Source organism: Ceratosolen solmsi, unplaced genomic scaffold (assembly GCF_000503995.2).
Source record: "Ceratosolen solmsi marchali unplaced genomic scaffold, CerSol_1.0 scaffold57, whole genome shotgun sequence".
Classification (NCBI taxonomy): domain Eukaryota; kingdom Metazoa; phylum Arthropoda; class Insecta; order Hymenoptera; family Agaonidae; genus Ceratosolen; species Ceratosolen solmsi.
The window spans coordinates 599,856-616,925 of record NW_011948427.1 but is presented as its reverse complement, the minus strand read 5'-3'; the positions used below and the strand labels follow the sequence as shown (position 1 = coordinate 616,925).

The following is a 17,070-nucleotide window of genomic DNA, read 5'->3' as shown; positions in this document are numbered from 1 at the left end:
ACAATGTCAAAGCCGCGTAATGGACCGATTACCCCATCCATCGCAACGGGGCGATCACATTGATGAGACTTTGATTAGGGTCGAGTGGCCGGATCCGATGGGTAAGTACTCGGCCAAGACTGGTTTCATCCCGATAAGCCTTATCTCTCTATCTCTCTTTCTTTTATCTTTCTCTTTTTTTATTTTCCCCTAGATAGCAATATCTCTCAAGTTCAGATATTCGTTCTCTTCCTGTTTCTGTTTTACGATGGTCACGCATAATAATGTAAATAGTCTATTAACATTTAGCAGACACAAAAAAAAAATAATTAGAATATATAAAAAATAGATGAGAGATAGTTTCATTATATTATTTATTTTGAATTAGATTCTTTATTGAACATTCCTTCGAAATTTCAATATTCTCTATTAAAGTCTATACGTAACATTTCTTTTTAGTATAAAATAAATGCCATAACTGAATATTTACAATCCATTATTTATTATTATTATTATTATTATTATTATTATTATTATTATTATTATTATTATTATCATTATCATTATTATTATTATTATCATTATTATTATTGTTGTTGTTATTGTTATTATTAAATAAGAAATTTTTATCATAGATACAAAAATTTACTTGTATTCAACTTTATTTGTAAAAGAATTTTGAAATTACAGATAATTGTTTATGTATAGTAGTACTTATACCATATTTCTAGAAATGTCAATTTTGAATTTCTCAAGATTATATTTATGTTGCATAATTATTGGATTTTTAAAAACAATTTTGTTTCTATATAATACGTGTTTCACACATTTTATCTTCTATTAAATTAAAAAATATTGTGCATTTTATCTTTGCAAAATTATTATGTTCAATTACATATTGACTTAAAATAAACTATGCTTGAAATAGATTTTACTTACACTAGGTATATTATCGTTATTACAAATTCCTTCCTGTAGTAATCGATCACGAATTTCCCATGCAAAAATCGATGGACACTCGCGTTTGTAATCCGCGATTTTATTAACAACTGGTGTTGTAGCGACACGTGGTTTGCTTCCACCAATTGCTCGAGGTTTTATGGAGCCTGTTTCATAATATCTGTAACAATAAAAAATTAAATTAATCTCAATTACGATAGGCGATAAAGAATTGTATAATATTAAGCATTTTTTTAATATTGTAGATCCGTTTGTCAAATATTGAATAAAGTTACATTTATTTAAACGAATTTGTTTGGAATTTTAAAAAAGGCGAAAGAAAAATTCAAGATTGTAACTACAGCTTGAGGCAGACTCACCTGCCAAGTATTTTGGAGACACATCCGTTGCTAACCTGCAGAATCCGTGAAATATCACAGGGTCTAGCCCCACTATGGGCTAGTTCGACAATCTTTTGCCTGGTAGAGTCAGGCAATGGCCTACCATTCACATAGACTCCACCAAGTTGATTGACTCCACTGTGTCCCGCCGCAGAGCAACCGAATATTGAGTTCTGCCCTACCATTGAACCACCCCCAAGACCTCCTCCCCCATGCATCAGATCTTCTTCTGAAATCAACGCCAGTTGATGATCATAAGAATTGTAGGCACATAGAAACCTCGACTCTATGGCAGCGCGTTCAAAGGACACAAATCATTTTAATAAAATCGCAACTTTCTAAATCATACTTCAACGAATATATTTACAGTGACCTCAGTTTTTACTTACTACTTTTAATTTTAATCTCATTATTTAGAATGTGAACAATAATCTGTGACTAAATATAATTTTTTTTAGAAATTTGGTAGCAAATCTGAGGCAATGCGACAAAATGACGTAATTCGAGAAATGTCCTTTACCCTTTTCCCATTAACAAAATTTGTATGTACTTTTATTTTTATGTGAATAGGTGACATAGTATCATTGACATTTATAAATTATGTTTTTCATCGCATTACAAAAGTAGATTTGAATAGTTGGAAAATTAAAATCTAAATAATTATTAAGAATTAAAAACTTATTTAGAATCTAAAATATAATTTTTGCAAAAAATGAGCCTGTGGTTTCTTTTTAATAATTTTATTCATTACTTTACAATTATTACATATGTAATATAGTATAGTGTAACATATGTAATACATATGTAATAATTACATATGTAATATAATATATTATAAATAAATATTGAAAGGCAATGGAAAATACTTTTTCAGTACTATTTTTAAAAACAAGAAAAATCATATTATGCATGACCTTTGTTGCAGTACCATAGATTTTTAAAATATAAATATCAGCCGCTCACGGAAAAAAAATTCACGTCGATGATCTATAACTGTTGTCATGGTAGAAGATACTATTAGTGACTTTGTATCACAACTTCAATAATGTAGTAATGGAGAAATGACCATGAGTCCGGTATTGCTTCATACACAATTAGAAGCGTGATCCTAAAATATTTATCTTATATTTATCTGAATTAAAAATAAATATCAATAAATTTATTTTGATTCAATAAATTTAAATTAACTAATAAATTATTCAGATAATTTTAAAATGTAAATACATGCAATAATAGAGGGAAAATTTTTGTTACCAAAAATTATTATTATTCATAAAATTGAGATCAAGACTTCATTTCTCAATATAAACTGTTATTTTTAAATAAAGTATACTGGCTATTAATACCAAAATTAATAACAAATATGAATAATGAATAATAAATCATTCATGAATTTTAGTAAAGTTACAAATTTAAATTGTTATCATTGCTACAATATATTTTGTGTAAAAATTAATACACTTTATTACTTTTAAATTACAATCAAATACTAATTAAAGAAATAAAATAAAATTTTATATTTATGAAAATTATATATTATTTTTCATATTTTATATTTTCATATTTTTCTATTTTTCTATTTTTCTATTTTTCTATCTTTCTATTTTTCTATTTTTCTTTTTTCTCTATTTTTTTATTTTATAATTTAATCAATCTATTATTTACTATATCAAATATTTTATAGTCTTAATACATTCTACACAAAATTGACCAAACTTATAAAAATAATTTGAAGAATTGTTTTAAGAGTTTTAAATTGTTTTAAAGTCTTTTTTTAAGAATTGTTCATTTTATAAAATACATTTCAAATGTAATTATTTTTAGTTTAATTATTTTTAATTTAAGGTATTTGAATTATAGTTATTTTTATTTAACAAATTTAGTTTGTGTAATATTAATAAAGCAAATTGAAACATCAATCAGTGAACGTTATTGTACAAACCTAAAAACAAAAGATTAATATAAGTTGAATTATTGTAAATCTTATAAAAAACTTATATATATATATATATATATATATATATATATATATGTGTGTGTGTGTGTCTGTGTGTTTAATTATGCTTTAACGACATTATTGTATTATGTTACATAGATGGTCAGTTCAGCATCGTTTCTCCAAGACTCATGTTGCTCTTACTTATTAGATATTAATAAAATCTATTGCGTAAATTGTATAATTAAGTATAACTTTTTCATTTACAAATTCTTTGATATATTTATATATTAATATGTTTTCTTTTTTCTTTTTTATGATAGTATTTGCCTATGTATGTATGAATATGCGTATGTATATATATACTTATGCCACTATATACTCATGTATAATTATAAATCACATGTTTAATTATAAATTAGTCAAGCTCAATGTTGCTTATAAAATAAATTGAAACATATTTTATATTATCCAAGTTTTTAAAATAAATTATAATTCCAGTAATTATTGAATTTTATAAAACTTTAGAAATTTACATAAAAATGAAAACCAACGAATAAAATTGACTTCGATTTAATACTGAATATATTGCAGATATATTTATAACTTGTATAACAAGTTTGGCATTTATAATATTTTCTCTTTCGCTTAATATACGTACGCACTCTGTATTTCTTTGATGAGGCAGAGAGGTGACTATGAAAATGCTCACGCATCGGTAAAACGAGTACACGCGCAGCGAATATCTCAACAACCTTTATGGGTCGTCGACAGTCGTCACTAAGGTGTGGTGCTCGACATTTCGCGGCGTTAAATGCATCTTGTAATTAACGAATTTAATTAATTTTACTCACTTTTGTAAACGGCCACGTACCACTTGAAGTATTTGCTTGCATCCGTTGCATGAATTGGTGAAATGGCGATTCTGGTGCCCTTTTGTAAACTTCATCTTTTCTCTCGTCTTACTCAATTTAGTCGCGAAATATTCACTGCACGTAAAGAAGAGACCACGGGCTAAGTGCTGTTGATTGCACTTTTAATGCCTTGTAGAGTAATTATTATCATAACGCTATAGCACGATAACTTATTTATTTTTGAATGATTGAAGTTTCTTTCCTTTTTTTATAACTTTAATTTAATAACGTAATTTTCGATTCAATATTAATTATAACTAACTATTCGATGGATTACATTTTTTTAATCTTATGTACTATTTATTATATTTAGTTAATTCGATTAATGGCATTAATAATAAACTTATATTTTTTTATCAATATCATTTAATCATAAATAATATAATTATAAAAATTCAATTAATTTCCAAAAATAAAATTTGGAGTATGAAAAATAAAATGATAAAAACTGAATTTTCTTTAAAATAATTAATATATATAGATATATATACAAATAATTGACTTTATTTTTGCCTTTTGTATACAAAAAGTGTTTTGTATTATATATTCCATCAATTTGATTTCAATATTAATTTAATTAAATTTAATATATATACTAAATATGTGAATTGTAGAAAAAATTATATTTTTAATATATTAATAATCATTGGTAAACATTGTCATTTTCTTGTAAGATAAATTAGAAGATTTTTACTAAATTCATTTCTGCAATATATTTTTTGTTTGATAAGTATACATTTTTTCTATTAAAAGTATTAGCTATTAATTTTTTATAAAATTAAAATTGTTCCAAGTAAATACTTACCCACTTTTAACATATATTTTATCAATACATCAACATGTTATATCAATACAATAAATAAAAAGTAATATTTTCTTACATAATTAATTATATATTTCTTCGAAAAAATCCAATCTCTTAATATAATGCAAAACAATTACTTTTACTTTGCTACTTTGATATTAATGAATAAATTCTCGATAGAAATTATACATATTTTTAATAATGTATACAGAAATTTCATATTTATATACAGTTTCTTTGGGATGCTTTATATCAATTTTTAAATTAGTTTAAATACATTTATAAAATAAATTTGGAATAATGAAACTAATACAAAAAAGTATAACATACTAGACAGTAACAGATTACATATTAAAAATATTCTGATTATGTATATTAAATAATAAAATTCCTTAAAGTTCGATTTATTAATTTTTCCTTATTTGGCATTGTTAATTAGAGCAGCAGATAAACTTTAATACCAATTTTAAAAGATATTATGTTTTGGTGATTTAAACATTAATTTTTAAATGATTCATTATAATTACTATAAAGAGCTTCAATGAATGTTTACCCTCGTATAAACTCGACTGATTAAGCCTCTAACTTTGTAATCTCCACCTCTACTTGCACCTTTTTTTATTTCTTTTACCTGCATTTTTATTAAATGAAAAAGTAAAATTTTTTACATTCATCTTCACTGAATTTTATTATTTTATTTTACTTCATTTAATTTAATTTTTTATCAAATTATTTTTACCCAATTTCTTATCATTAATCGTTTTTATATGTTTTTGTAATTTATGTAATTAACAATACAAGCTATAATAATACTAAATAATTTAAGTTCAGCAAAAACATTTATAAACATTAATTATAAGATGAAGAATTAAATAATAAAAAGAAATAGAATTATACAAGAAATAATCCTAATTTATTTAAAAATATATATTAAAAGTATATTTCTATTGTTTAGTTATACAAATAGTGAATAAAAAGAAAAATCAGAAGTTAATAATTTTATTATATACATGAGTAAAAAAATAAGGGAGAAGAGAGAAAAAGAAACAAAAACTGAAGGCGGCGACACAATTTCGGCATACTCAACATCGTTCTTTATTTATACTTTTACTACGTTAATCTACAAAATGAACTCGTGCGCAAAGGCCGAGCGTATAAGGCCACAAAATAGAGTAAAAAGGTTTCACTTGGTTGAGCGTGAAAGGGAGTACAAATTAAATCCTATTGCCGTACTACACAACCTCCCGACGCTCTACCCGTTATTCTCTTCCACTCTCTCGTCTATCCACTGTTTGTCTTCATTTTTCGCTACTCTTACATACACATTAACTCTCTCTATCTCTATCATTCGCTCTTTCTCTCTCTCTTCCCCCCGTATCTATCTATCAATTTATCTATTTATCTATCTACCTATCTATCTATCTATTTATATATATATATCTATCTATCTATCTATCTATCCATCTATCTATCTATCCATCTATTCATCTATCTATCTATCTATCTATCTATCTATATATGTATCTCTCTTCAGTACTATAATAAACTAGAAATAAATCCATTTAAAAACATTGTTTGTAAAATTGCTTTGTTTAAGTCCAAATTTCAATTAAACATTATAGTAAAAGTACCAGCTTTTAAATTTTAAAATGTTATCCTTTACATATTACTTGTATTAAAAAATATTTATTTTTTATTTTTATGTTAATTTTAATTGCTAAAATGTAAAAAAAATTTTAATAGAATATTTCACATTTTTTAAAAATATTATTTCAACAAATTAACAAATTTAATAAGTTATTATGTACCTTATACAATTAAGAAAGAATAAAATGTAAAAGAAAATCCCATAGGATATTTTCTTATTTAAAATAATCTAAAAAATTGGTCGCATATCCATTAGCCAAATATTGTTTATTTATGTACCATAATTTTGAATTATTTATTTTATTTCATTAAATTACGTTAATAAAAAATCTAAATGAATTAAGGATAACGTGAATGCGTTGTAATAAGATCAGCATTGATACATAATTAGTATTATAATTACTAGCAATAAATCAAATGATATTATACGCTACTTACATTAAAATTCAACGTAATTGAAGCTATGTATTTACCTACTGTGAGCTATTAAAAACTAATATATTTATGGAATACTTTCCCAATAAACTACTTAAGTAATCTAATATTATTTAACAATGATATTAAATTGAAATCTATAATGGGAACAGTTCGCTATTATTTGTTCAAGTTTTAATTTATTGTTGTATTATTTTATTGTATCATTTATTCATTAAAGGAAAAAAAGTTTTGAGAAATATGAACACTATTATTTTATTGTAAATATTATTCATGAGATTGCCTATTTTCAAAAAAGTTCAATATAGAAAAGTACTTAGTAATTTATTTTACATTTAGTGATCAGTTTTTCATTTTAAAATTAATAAAAAGTAAATAACGATCTCAAGGAAAATTATAAAACAAATCTCTTCCAGGTATATGAAAGCTATCGTTGAATAATAGGTATGTAACATCATTCATTTCTGTTTAAATCTACTTTCAACAGTACTTTTAACTCTCTACGTGGTTTGCTTTTTTTAACGCTTCTATAAGATTATACTCATTTCTTTTACATGTATAGATGTAACTTTCCAAGATAAAAATAAGATAAAAATGCCATGCAGTAGTTATAAAAAATCAAGAGAAAGAAAATAACAATAAAATGAAAAAGACTGTAAGAGAGAGAGAGAGAGAGTGAGTGAGTGAGTGAGTGAGTGAGAGAGAGAGAGAGTACTTTCTTATAGGTAATAATCGCTAAATTTTCGAAGCTGAAGTTTTATGGTTGCACATTAAATTTATGTATGACTGTGTCTACTCACTTATTTCCACTTAGAAATTTGAGTTATGAAGACAAAATTATTATATAATTATTAATATTTATTGCGCTATACAAGCTAAAATTAGATTTAAATTTATCTATTTCTGAAGAAAATAATAAAAATATTTCTATTCTGATTTATATCTTTATCTTACTCCAAGTAATTTTATATAGTTCTCATATAAAATACTTTTATACAATTCCATTTATGTAAATTATAGCTTATGCATATTAATTACATATAATTCGTGGCACTCATTTTAAGTAACATAAGATTTGTAAATTGTTAAATCGGTAATTCGGTTTCGAATTCAATTCACCTATTATAATAGAAAAGAACTCATATACATTGACACGTTAAAAAGATCTCCTTTTCGTATACTCTTATATTATATATTTTGATGTTACCGCTATTTATTCTTTTATATATGCCGTAATAAATATACAAAAAATAATTTGTCTACTCAAAATAACTGCATAAACATTATTTGTTTAAAAAATTTATTTAAAAATGCATAATAAAAAACATTCATTTTTACGTTAATTTGATAGAGACTGAATATTGGAAGTTTAAAAAATAATACTATATTCATATGTACATTTGTGTCTATCAGTATATGAATTGAATGTATTTAAATTGAATATGTCCTTTTGAACATTTATATATTAATATTTTAATGTATTATTATTAATAAAATAAAAAAAAAACAAATAAAAATATAAAAAAATATAATTTTAAAGTAATGAAATTTCATTTATGTAAAAAAACTTAATTTATTTAATTATTATTTATATATTTCTATTTGTATAATTTCTATATCAAATTTTAAATTTATAAATTGAATTGTATTTAAAATAAAATATTTTTTAAACGTTGTGATTTTTTTATATATTTTAATTTTAATAATTTGAATATTAATGCTTTCACGATAATATTTATTTTGTCAAAATTAAACAATATATTTTATAAAATAAACCTATAGTATAATAGAATTCGCTTATATATTAAAAATAATTTCATTTATTAAAAATACCACAATTTATTAATGTACATAAAATATAATAATATATCTACAACAAATTTATAGAAATACTATCTTGAAATAAAAACCAATCATTATTGGTCTTACTGAGAATTAATATTAAGAAAAATATATAAGAAATTTTTTTTTTCGAGAAGTATTTTAGTCTATTATAACTTATATATCTATATATATATATATATATATATATATATATATATATATATACATATATTAACAAATGTAAAATGTATAAAATTATAATAATTACTTTTGTTCATATAATTCAGAATTGATCTTAACAAACAAAAAATATTTGCTAACATTTTTTAATGGATCTTCATTCAGATGAAAATATTATATATTATATTTGTAATTATTATACTTTCACTATACATTTATAATAAATAGATCATATGTGCTATAATATAATTATAAATTATAAAATTTCTATTTATTTTACAATAAATTAAAATAAGATATTGATGCATTGCAGCTTTAATCGATCATTAGTATTTTATTCTAATTTATCTAACAATGATTCATATGTATTCTTTTCTTACTCGATTCTCCTTTTCTCAATAGTATCTCATAATTATTAATTATTTCAAAACATATATGCCTATATACAAAATTCATAAAGCATGTAAATCACATCTACCGTAACAGAATAAGGTTGCGGGAGTTTTTAAGTTGTGAGATGATGTGCGCCATCTGATCCCTGGGTCACGGGAGTGCAAGAAGGGCTATTGCTTTGACAGAAGCCAGATAAAAACAAGTAGGGTTATGGACTACCTTACCGGTTAACCACAAGCCTCTTGCATAGTATGAAACCGATCTCACGTAGCAACACATGTCTATCTACTTACGTAACGCCAAATGTCTTGCCCACTCTTAATGATTTGTCGGGTTTTACCACCAACTTATGCAGGAATACGAAAGATTTCGAGTCACTTAAAGTTGCGAGTAAATTTCATACTAATTTTTGAAACCGCAAGTCTGTGTATTGGTAATTATGTGGTAAACAAATTAACAAATTAACAACAGCGATTTTACAGGATGTATATTTACGTATTCAAGATGATTTGGTAACTTCATAAACAAGAATTTATTTTATTGTCATGTTTCATGTTTATTTGGAATAATTATGAAATAAATATGTAAAATAATTTTGTTTTCAATAGAGTTTAAAAAATTCATATGTTATAAATTTTGAAATGAATTTCAAAAAATATATTTTGAAGTCTTAAAGTATTTTTTAATCGTTTTAATAAGATTTCAATGATTTCATTCTTATAACACTTTCATTCATTGAAGTAAAGATTTATATATTTCAATTATCTTTTCAGTATATTATTAATTAATAAAAATATTAACGCTTTTAATTTAGAAAAAATAATGTATTAAAACTATTAATATTTCTCATTCTTTGTAATGATAACTTCTATATAAATGATTTAAAACAGTGTACTGTTCTAGAATTTAATAAATATCTACAGTATTTATTTTTCTTATAACACAATAATATAAAACATATTAATAAATTTTCATGTAAATTTATCTAAGTGGTCAAATATAGATATTTTTAATTTTTAACTTTGTTCAACATAAAAATAAAAGATTTACATCTATTTAACTAATATTTTATAAATATTTAAATAACATGTTTTTAATATGTCTTTATTTATCTTTAATATTAATATTTAAATAAAAACCTTTTAATTAATAAACATTAAATAAACGAAGATAATTAGTTATTTTTTAAAAATTAAAAATTCTTTGCATCAAATTATCTATTTATTATTATAATGACTAATATAAAAATACAGAATGAAAATTATTTAAAAAATATTATTTAAAATTATTTTATACATTAATTAAACCAATTTTTTTAATTTTATATTAAAATACTTTCTGCATTTGACATGTAAGTGAAAATATTATAGAGTAAAGCAATATTGATAATATTGTTTGACTCTTTAAACAACAGACAATTAAAGTTAGTTATAATAGAAAATTCCGTTAATTCGTCTAAAATGCACTAACAATTATATTTATTTGAATTCACGTACAGTTACCCTTCTAAGCATGACGCATACTAACCTTTGTGAGGCATCCTCCAGAAGGGCGGCTCGGGGGTGGAAGAGCAAGGGTTAGCCACCCCCGCGCCCAATAAAGTTCTTGCCGCGTGCAGCGCCGCCGCTGCCGCCTCCCTGTTCCTCGTTGCAGCAGTGCTTGGCGGAAAATTCGAAGGACCCGAATTGCTTCCAGTAGTAACAGCACCGCCGCCGCCACCACCGGCTCCACTAACACAATGCTAGAACCATATAAACACATTTGTATTTATTAATCAATCATCTAAGGCCCGAGTTCCTAATTTTTCATCATTTTTTACAACTCAAACTGAACTCTAATATTACACAAAACTGGTAAGACCTAATATTTTCAGCATTGGGATTTATAAAATATTTATATTATATCTTTATCCGTAATAGTTTTATATTTTTATTACATGATTTTGTAATTTTTATCATATTCATTCTCATTTTTAATATATAAATATATTAATGTATATGATGTATATGATATAATGTATATGATATAAATTATTTATTAAATTACTGGAATGTAAATATTCTTGTCGGGTAAGTAAAAAATATTAAAAAGTAACATAAATACGATGATTACAGCATACGAGAATTTATATTACATTATACGGAATTACTCATATTTACCTTGTAAATAAAAGTATTCATAGTATATCTTTCAAAGTATGAATTGATATTTGATTGGATTGGATACAAATTTTAAATTAAGTAATGGTATAAATTATAAAATATAATATTTAATAATATATGTAAATATAATATTTTATATTTTATCAATCATCTTATGATAATTCTTATGATAACAATATCTTCTGATAAAACTTAAAAATATAATTAAAATAATAGATTATGGTATTATTAATATTTAATATTATATAATATATTTAAAATACAAAATTTCTTAATTATCAAATAAAGTTTTATTATATATAACAGATCCGTATACTTACTATTCGAAAAAATTTATCTAATATTTTCTATAATAATATCCTTTCTTTTTTATTATAAAGTTGATTACTTAAATCAATAAACTATTCTCAATATTTATAATTAATTGATAAAATATCTATATACTGAATTTACAGAAATTAAAGTTTGACGGAGAATACAGTAAGTCCTATTCCGTTCTATGATAAGTTATTAAGCAATTAAGTTTGAACTACTAAATTATCACATACATATTATAATACTGATATAATTGACAATAATAAGATAAAAAATCGATTGTAATAATGTATGATTAAATTGAATGAAATGATAATGTACATAAGCAATATATAAAATATCGATTATAATTATATAATTACATCAATTATAATACCAATTATAATACTATACTGCATCTAAAGGCATGTGTAAATAATACAATTAAGCATACGAAAAATACAGAGAATTCTGGGTTTAAAATTAAATTATTTTATATTTTATTCAAGACTCTGTAAAAACCTTATATATATATATATATATATATATAATATAATAAAAATTAAGTACATTTATTTGATAGAATTAATAATATAATTATAATCTTATAGAAGGACAATTAGAAAAAAAAAATTATTAATTTATAAATCGAAAATAATAAATTTATTTAAAAATAATTTATAGAAAAATACTTTGAATAAAGTTGGCTAAAATACATTTTTATTCACTTGCTAATTAGATTTTGTAGGTATCAATAAATTAAAATTTGTTGAAATAAAACATGTTGCAAAAATTATATATCCATTAATCTATAATTTCACACAGTTGAATAATATATAACAGCAAGTGTTGGGAATTAATAATAACAAGTATAAAGCAATTATTTGAATTTTTAGTAAGTTTTATAAACATTGTAATGTAATAAAAATGATACCAATATTCTACTTGAAAAGAACTGTTACTATTTAGTGTAATAATTACATTTTAGAAAACTTTTTAAATTGATAGCAAATTACTCCGATGTGTTCATCAACTTTCTCTTTATAATTAGTAATTTACTGTTTATTTTAATAGTAGTTATAGAAAATAGAATATATTTAATAATATATCCATTTTTAATATTATTTTTAATGCATATATATTAAAATATAAACTTAAAATACAAGAAAGTTAAAATTATAAATTATAATTTTAAATATGATTTGTCTTTCAATATAATATATATCACACTTATACATTTTCTATACAATATACCTATAAAATAAATCTATAAAATATTTGTTTCAACAGTATAATTGCGTTCTTTACCATGAAAAGTAATGAAACTTATAAAAAAATTGAATTTCATAAAAAAACTGATTTAAACAAAATAAAAAGCAAGTCATTTATACAAATTGAAATGATAATGTAAAATTAAGTTATATATTAGTCATTTCCGTTTAAACTCTGCATTTAATTGCTACAACTCTGGCATTGTGACAAATGCACAGAATTTTTTTTGTTTATACAAAACTGAATAAATTTTTAATAAATAATACACAATGTAATAAGTAAAAAATATTTGTTAAAGTGAAAATAAAGTTTTTCAATATTATTTTATACAAATGTGTTTCAGAATCATTTTATAAAATATCTAATTTTAAAATTTGTTTTTATGTTATTTTATCTGGTATACACTAAAATTTTCCATATGTCAAGTAGCAAATACAAAAAAATTTTCAATTTATAAAATAAATTCAATTATTTTAATTTTTAAAACCAAATTTTTTAAATGAATAATTCTTGTGAATATGAATAGATCTATATAAAAAAATATTCTAGAATACAAGCTTTTAAAAAGATATAAAAGACACTAATACTTCGTTGTATGTTGCCGTTAAACATAACTATGATATTTTGTAGAGATTTAGGGTATTTTGATCAAATTGACTGAAGGTAGTTGTATAAGGAAATGACTATTTTATATGTATATATCATTACAAACAAAAATTAAAAGGTTCAATTTTTTAAGGTACTTACATGTATGGCTGTATAACTATTTAATTTAGGATGATCTATGCCTATGTAAGATAAAATAAGACATTAGTCCTTGTAAAAATATTCGATGCAACTAGGATGCTAATATCATAAATATCTAATGTAATTTTTGTATTACCTCGTGAGTATTGAATACATATTTATACAGCTAAAACTATTAACTTTAATTATTTTGATTATGTTTATAAATTATTTTAATATAAATATTGTTATTCATAAAAATATTATATTGGTATTGCTTAATCCAACTATTTCTATATATTTTTTTAATATTTATTATAATTAGGCCAATTAATATTTTAGTTATGTATTGCTTTATGGAATTATGAGTCATTTTATTGTTTAGAATAATTGATCTCTTTTTGTTGCAACAGTAAGTAGCAAATATTATTATCAGTAGATTTTTATAAAAAAAATTTTTATACATTAGATTTAAAAATCCCTATGATTTTCAAATCGTATTTCACTACTTTGTAAATAATAATTGTAGACGTACATTTTAAAAAACGTTTATATCAAACTATGAAATTTCGATAAATTAAAAAATTTTGAAATTACTTTTAGAAAGTTGGCAATAGTAATTGCGATAGCGATTATTTTTATCGTTTAAATAATAGATTTAAATGTATATATATCATTTATTAATGAAAATACTAAAACAGATACAGCATTTCTATTTAATCAAATTCAGTTCTTAAGTAGTGTTAAACATTTACTACAAAAAATAATTCCATCAATATTATTTAATTTTCTACTAAAAAAATATGCATAACGATTACAAGCGAATAATATTGACTTTGTAAAATTGTAGTATACTCTCATTTATATTTGTTATTGAATATTAAAAATTCTAAATATTTACGCTTATAAAAAAATATTTACATAATGAATATTTCAAAATCTTGTAATAATAATTATAAAAATTGTATTAATTTTGGAAATGTTGTAATAAATACAATACAATAACTTATATATTAAAACGTGTATAAATTACAAAAAAAGAAATATTAATTACTATGAATATATATTAGCCTTTAACGTGTACTATTATGAACTACTGGATTTAGTAGTAAAGATTATAACTTTTATAGAAGAAAAGTATAGTAATTGTTAATATGCCAGAAAAATATAAAATTTTCTTAATTTTGAGTTTTAATTAATATTATTATGTGTGCATTGACCGACGCTCGAAATTGTACACAGCAGTTTTAGACCTATTTTATGATTCCCTTGTTTCAAGTTGTTAATATAGATCTAGCTATTCTTAATATTTAATATTCAAAATTATAGAAGATACAGATAATAAATGTAACAAAAAATTTTTCGAAAGTCGACAATATCTCTAGTCTGCCTATGGCGATACTATCTCCTTAATTGTATCTGCCCCAGAAGTAAGAACAATATCATTTGAGAAAGTATCTAATTATCTAATCTAATGGAACTATTGTTCCATTATCTCTCTCTCTCTCTTTCTCTCTTTCTCTCTCTATCTCTCTCTCTCTATCTCTATCTATCTCTCTATCTACCTGTATATCTGTCTGTACGTCTGTCTGTCTGTCTGTATATCTGCCTATCTGTCTGTCTATTCTGTACTGAAAATTATATATTAGAAGTACTTAATATAAAAATTTTTTTTTATTTTCGCTTAATTTTACAAAAAACAGTACTAATATTAACTCAAAACAATCTTTTCTCCAAATAAAAATGTACACTTTAGTATTAACATAATTTTATACTTGATGAAATAAGATATAAGTATTGTAAAAAATAATAATCAAGTGTATAAAAATATAGGTGTAGTATAAAACATTATAATATGAATTTTACGTAACTTATGAAAAATATTAATTATAGTACAAATACTAGTAATACTATAAAAAAATTAAATTGTAAGAATATTTATTATGCAGAAACTTAGTTTTGAAATAAATGCACTTAAGCTTAGAATGCTAATATATTCATAAGTAATGAACATATTAACATGAAAGAATATTGGTGCAAAATAATTTTATAAACAAGAACAATATTGTTATTATTAATAAAAAAAATAGTATTAAGACTGAGAGAAAAATTAATTGAATACGAAATGACCGATCATATTACTGTAATTTTTAGTATATTTTATAGTTTTATATGAAATTCTTCGGAGAATTAGCTAAGAATATTTATATAAACCACACATATTATATATTGTGAGTGATAGAACAAAGTTACTGTAATTAATTTTTGTAATGAAAATGGTTAAATGAAACAGGATAATTCTACCTACCGTATCGAGAATGGCCGTGGTCAGGCCGGATCCTATCACCGGCTAAAAACACTAATCACAACGATGATACGAAAAGGATCGCCGATTACGTTGTTCAAATAACAAACGTCAAGGTATTACCTAACCTTATGTAGGTATAGAGCACCTGTTTTTTCTTTCAGTACTTCTCTAGGCAATAGTAACGATGACTATGGTGGATCACTCAAAAAAAACACTATCACACGATTTCGAATGCATTAGTTTTTATGAAGCTACGCGGTGGACTACTAAGAGTAAAATCAAAGTTCAAGGGCCGTCGAACGTATCACGATACATGCAACTATTCACAATGCAAAGGCACGTGCATGCAACTAACGGGTGCAGTGACGCGTTGAGGTTTGCTTCTGTTAGTCTACAGTGCACGGTTCCCGATCGGCCAGCGGAGTCTGCCAGAGACAGCCCTCAAGCATGCCTGCCCACAGACCTAATATCTCAGCTCTCGCTGGATTTCGTTACTGACTTACCCCCACCTCTTAACTCTTCTTCTCCCGCTGCCGCGCTCCACGAATGATCGAGTCGCTGTGGTTCGACACCACGACTATGACGAAGAGGATAAAATGAGTTGCTCAAAGGAGGGCGTCACGGGGCGTGTTCGTAGAAGTAGGGAAGGGCGAGTAGTCAGACGAGTTACTCGAGTGGCAACGATAGAAGCGAGAAAGCGCATGGGAGCGGGTGGGGATCGAAGGCGGGCTGCGTCGCGACGCCATTGTTAAGTGACTGCGCGAGACCGTGGTCGGAGAGGGAACGAGGTCGGGTGGTGGTAGCGACGTGAGCCGTAGCCACTGGCAGCGAGGACGCCTGGCGCCGCGACGCCTG

The 17,070-nt window shown here is 24.1% G+C and overlaps 1 protein-coding gene across 1 annotated transcript in view; it reads right to left on the bottom strand.

Moving 5' to 3' along the window:
- Window positions 1-11,179, bottom strand: part of toy (paired box 6 protein twin of eyeless) — a 33,144-nt gene extending 21,965 nt beyond the window's left edge. Inside the window, exons 1-3 of the mRNA XM_011501059.1 lie at window positions 10,981-11,179; window positions 1,299-1,548; window positions 919-1,099 (exon numbers count right to left, since the gene is read on the bottom strand). Of these exons, the coding sequence (XP_011499361.1) occupies window positions 919-1,099; window positions 1,299-1,548; window positions 10,981-10,993 (444 nt within the window). The 5' untranslated portion in view covers window positions 10,994-11,179. The remainder of the gene's footprint in view (window positions 1-918; window positions 1,100-1,298; window positions 1,549-10,980) is intronic.
- Window positions 11,180-17,070: the final 5,891 nt, after the last annotated feature.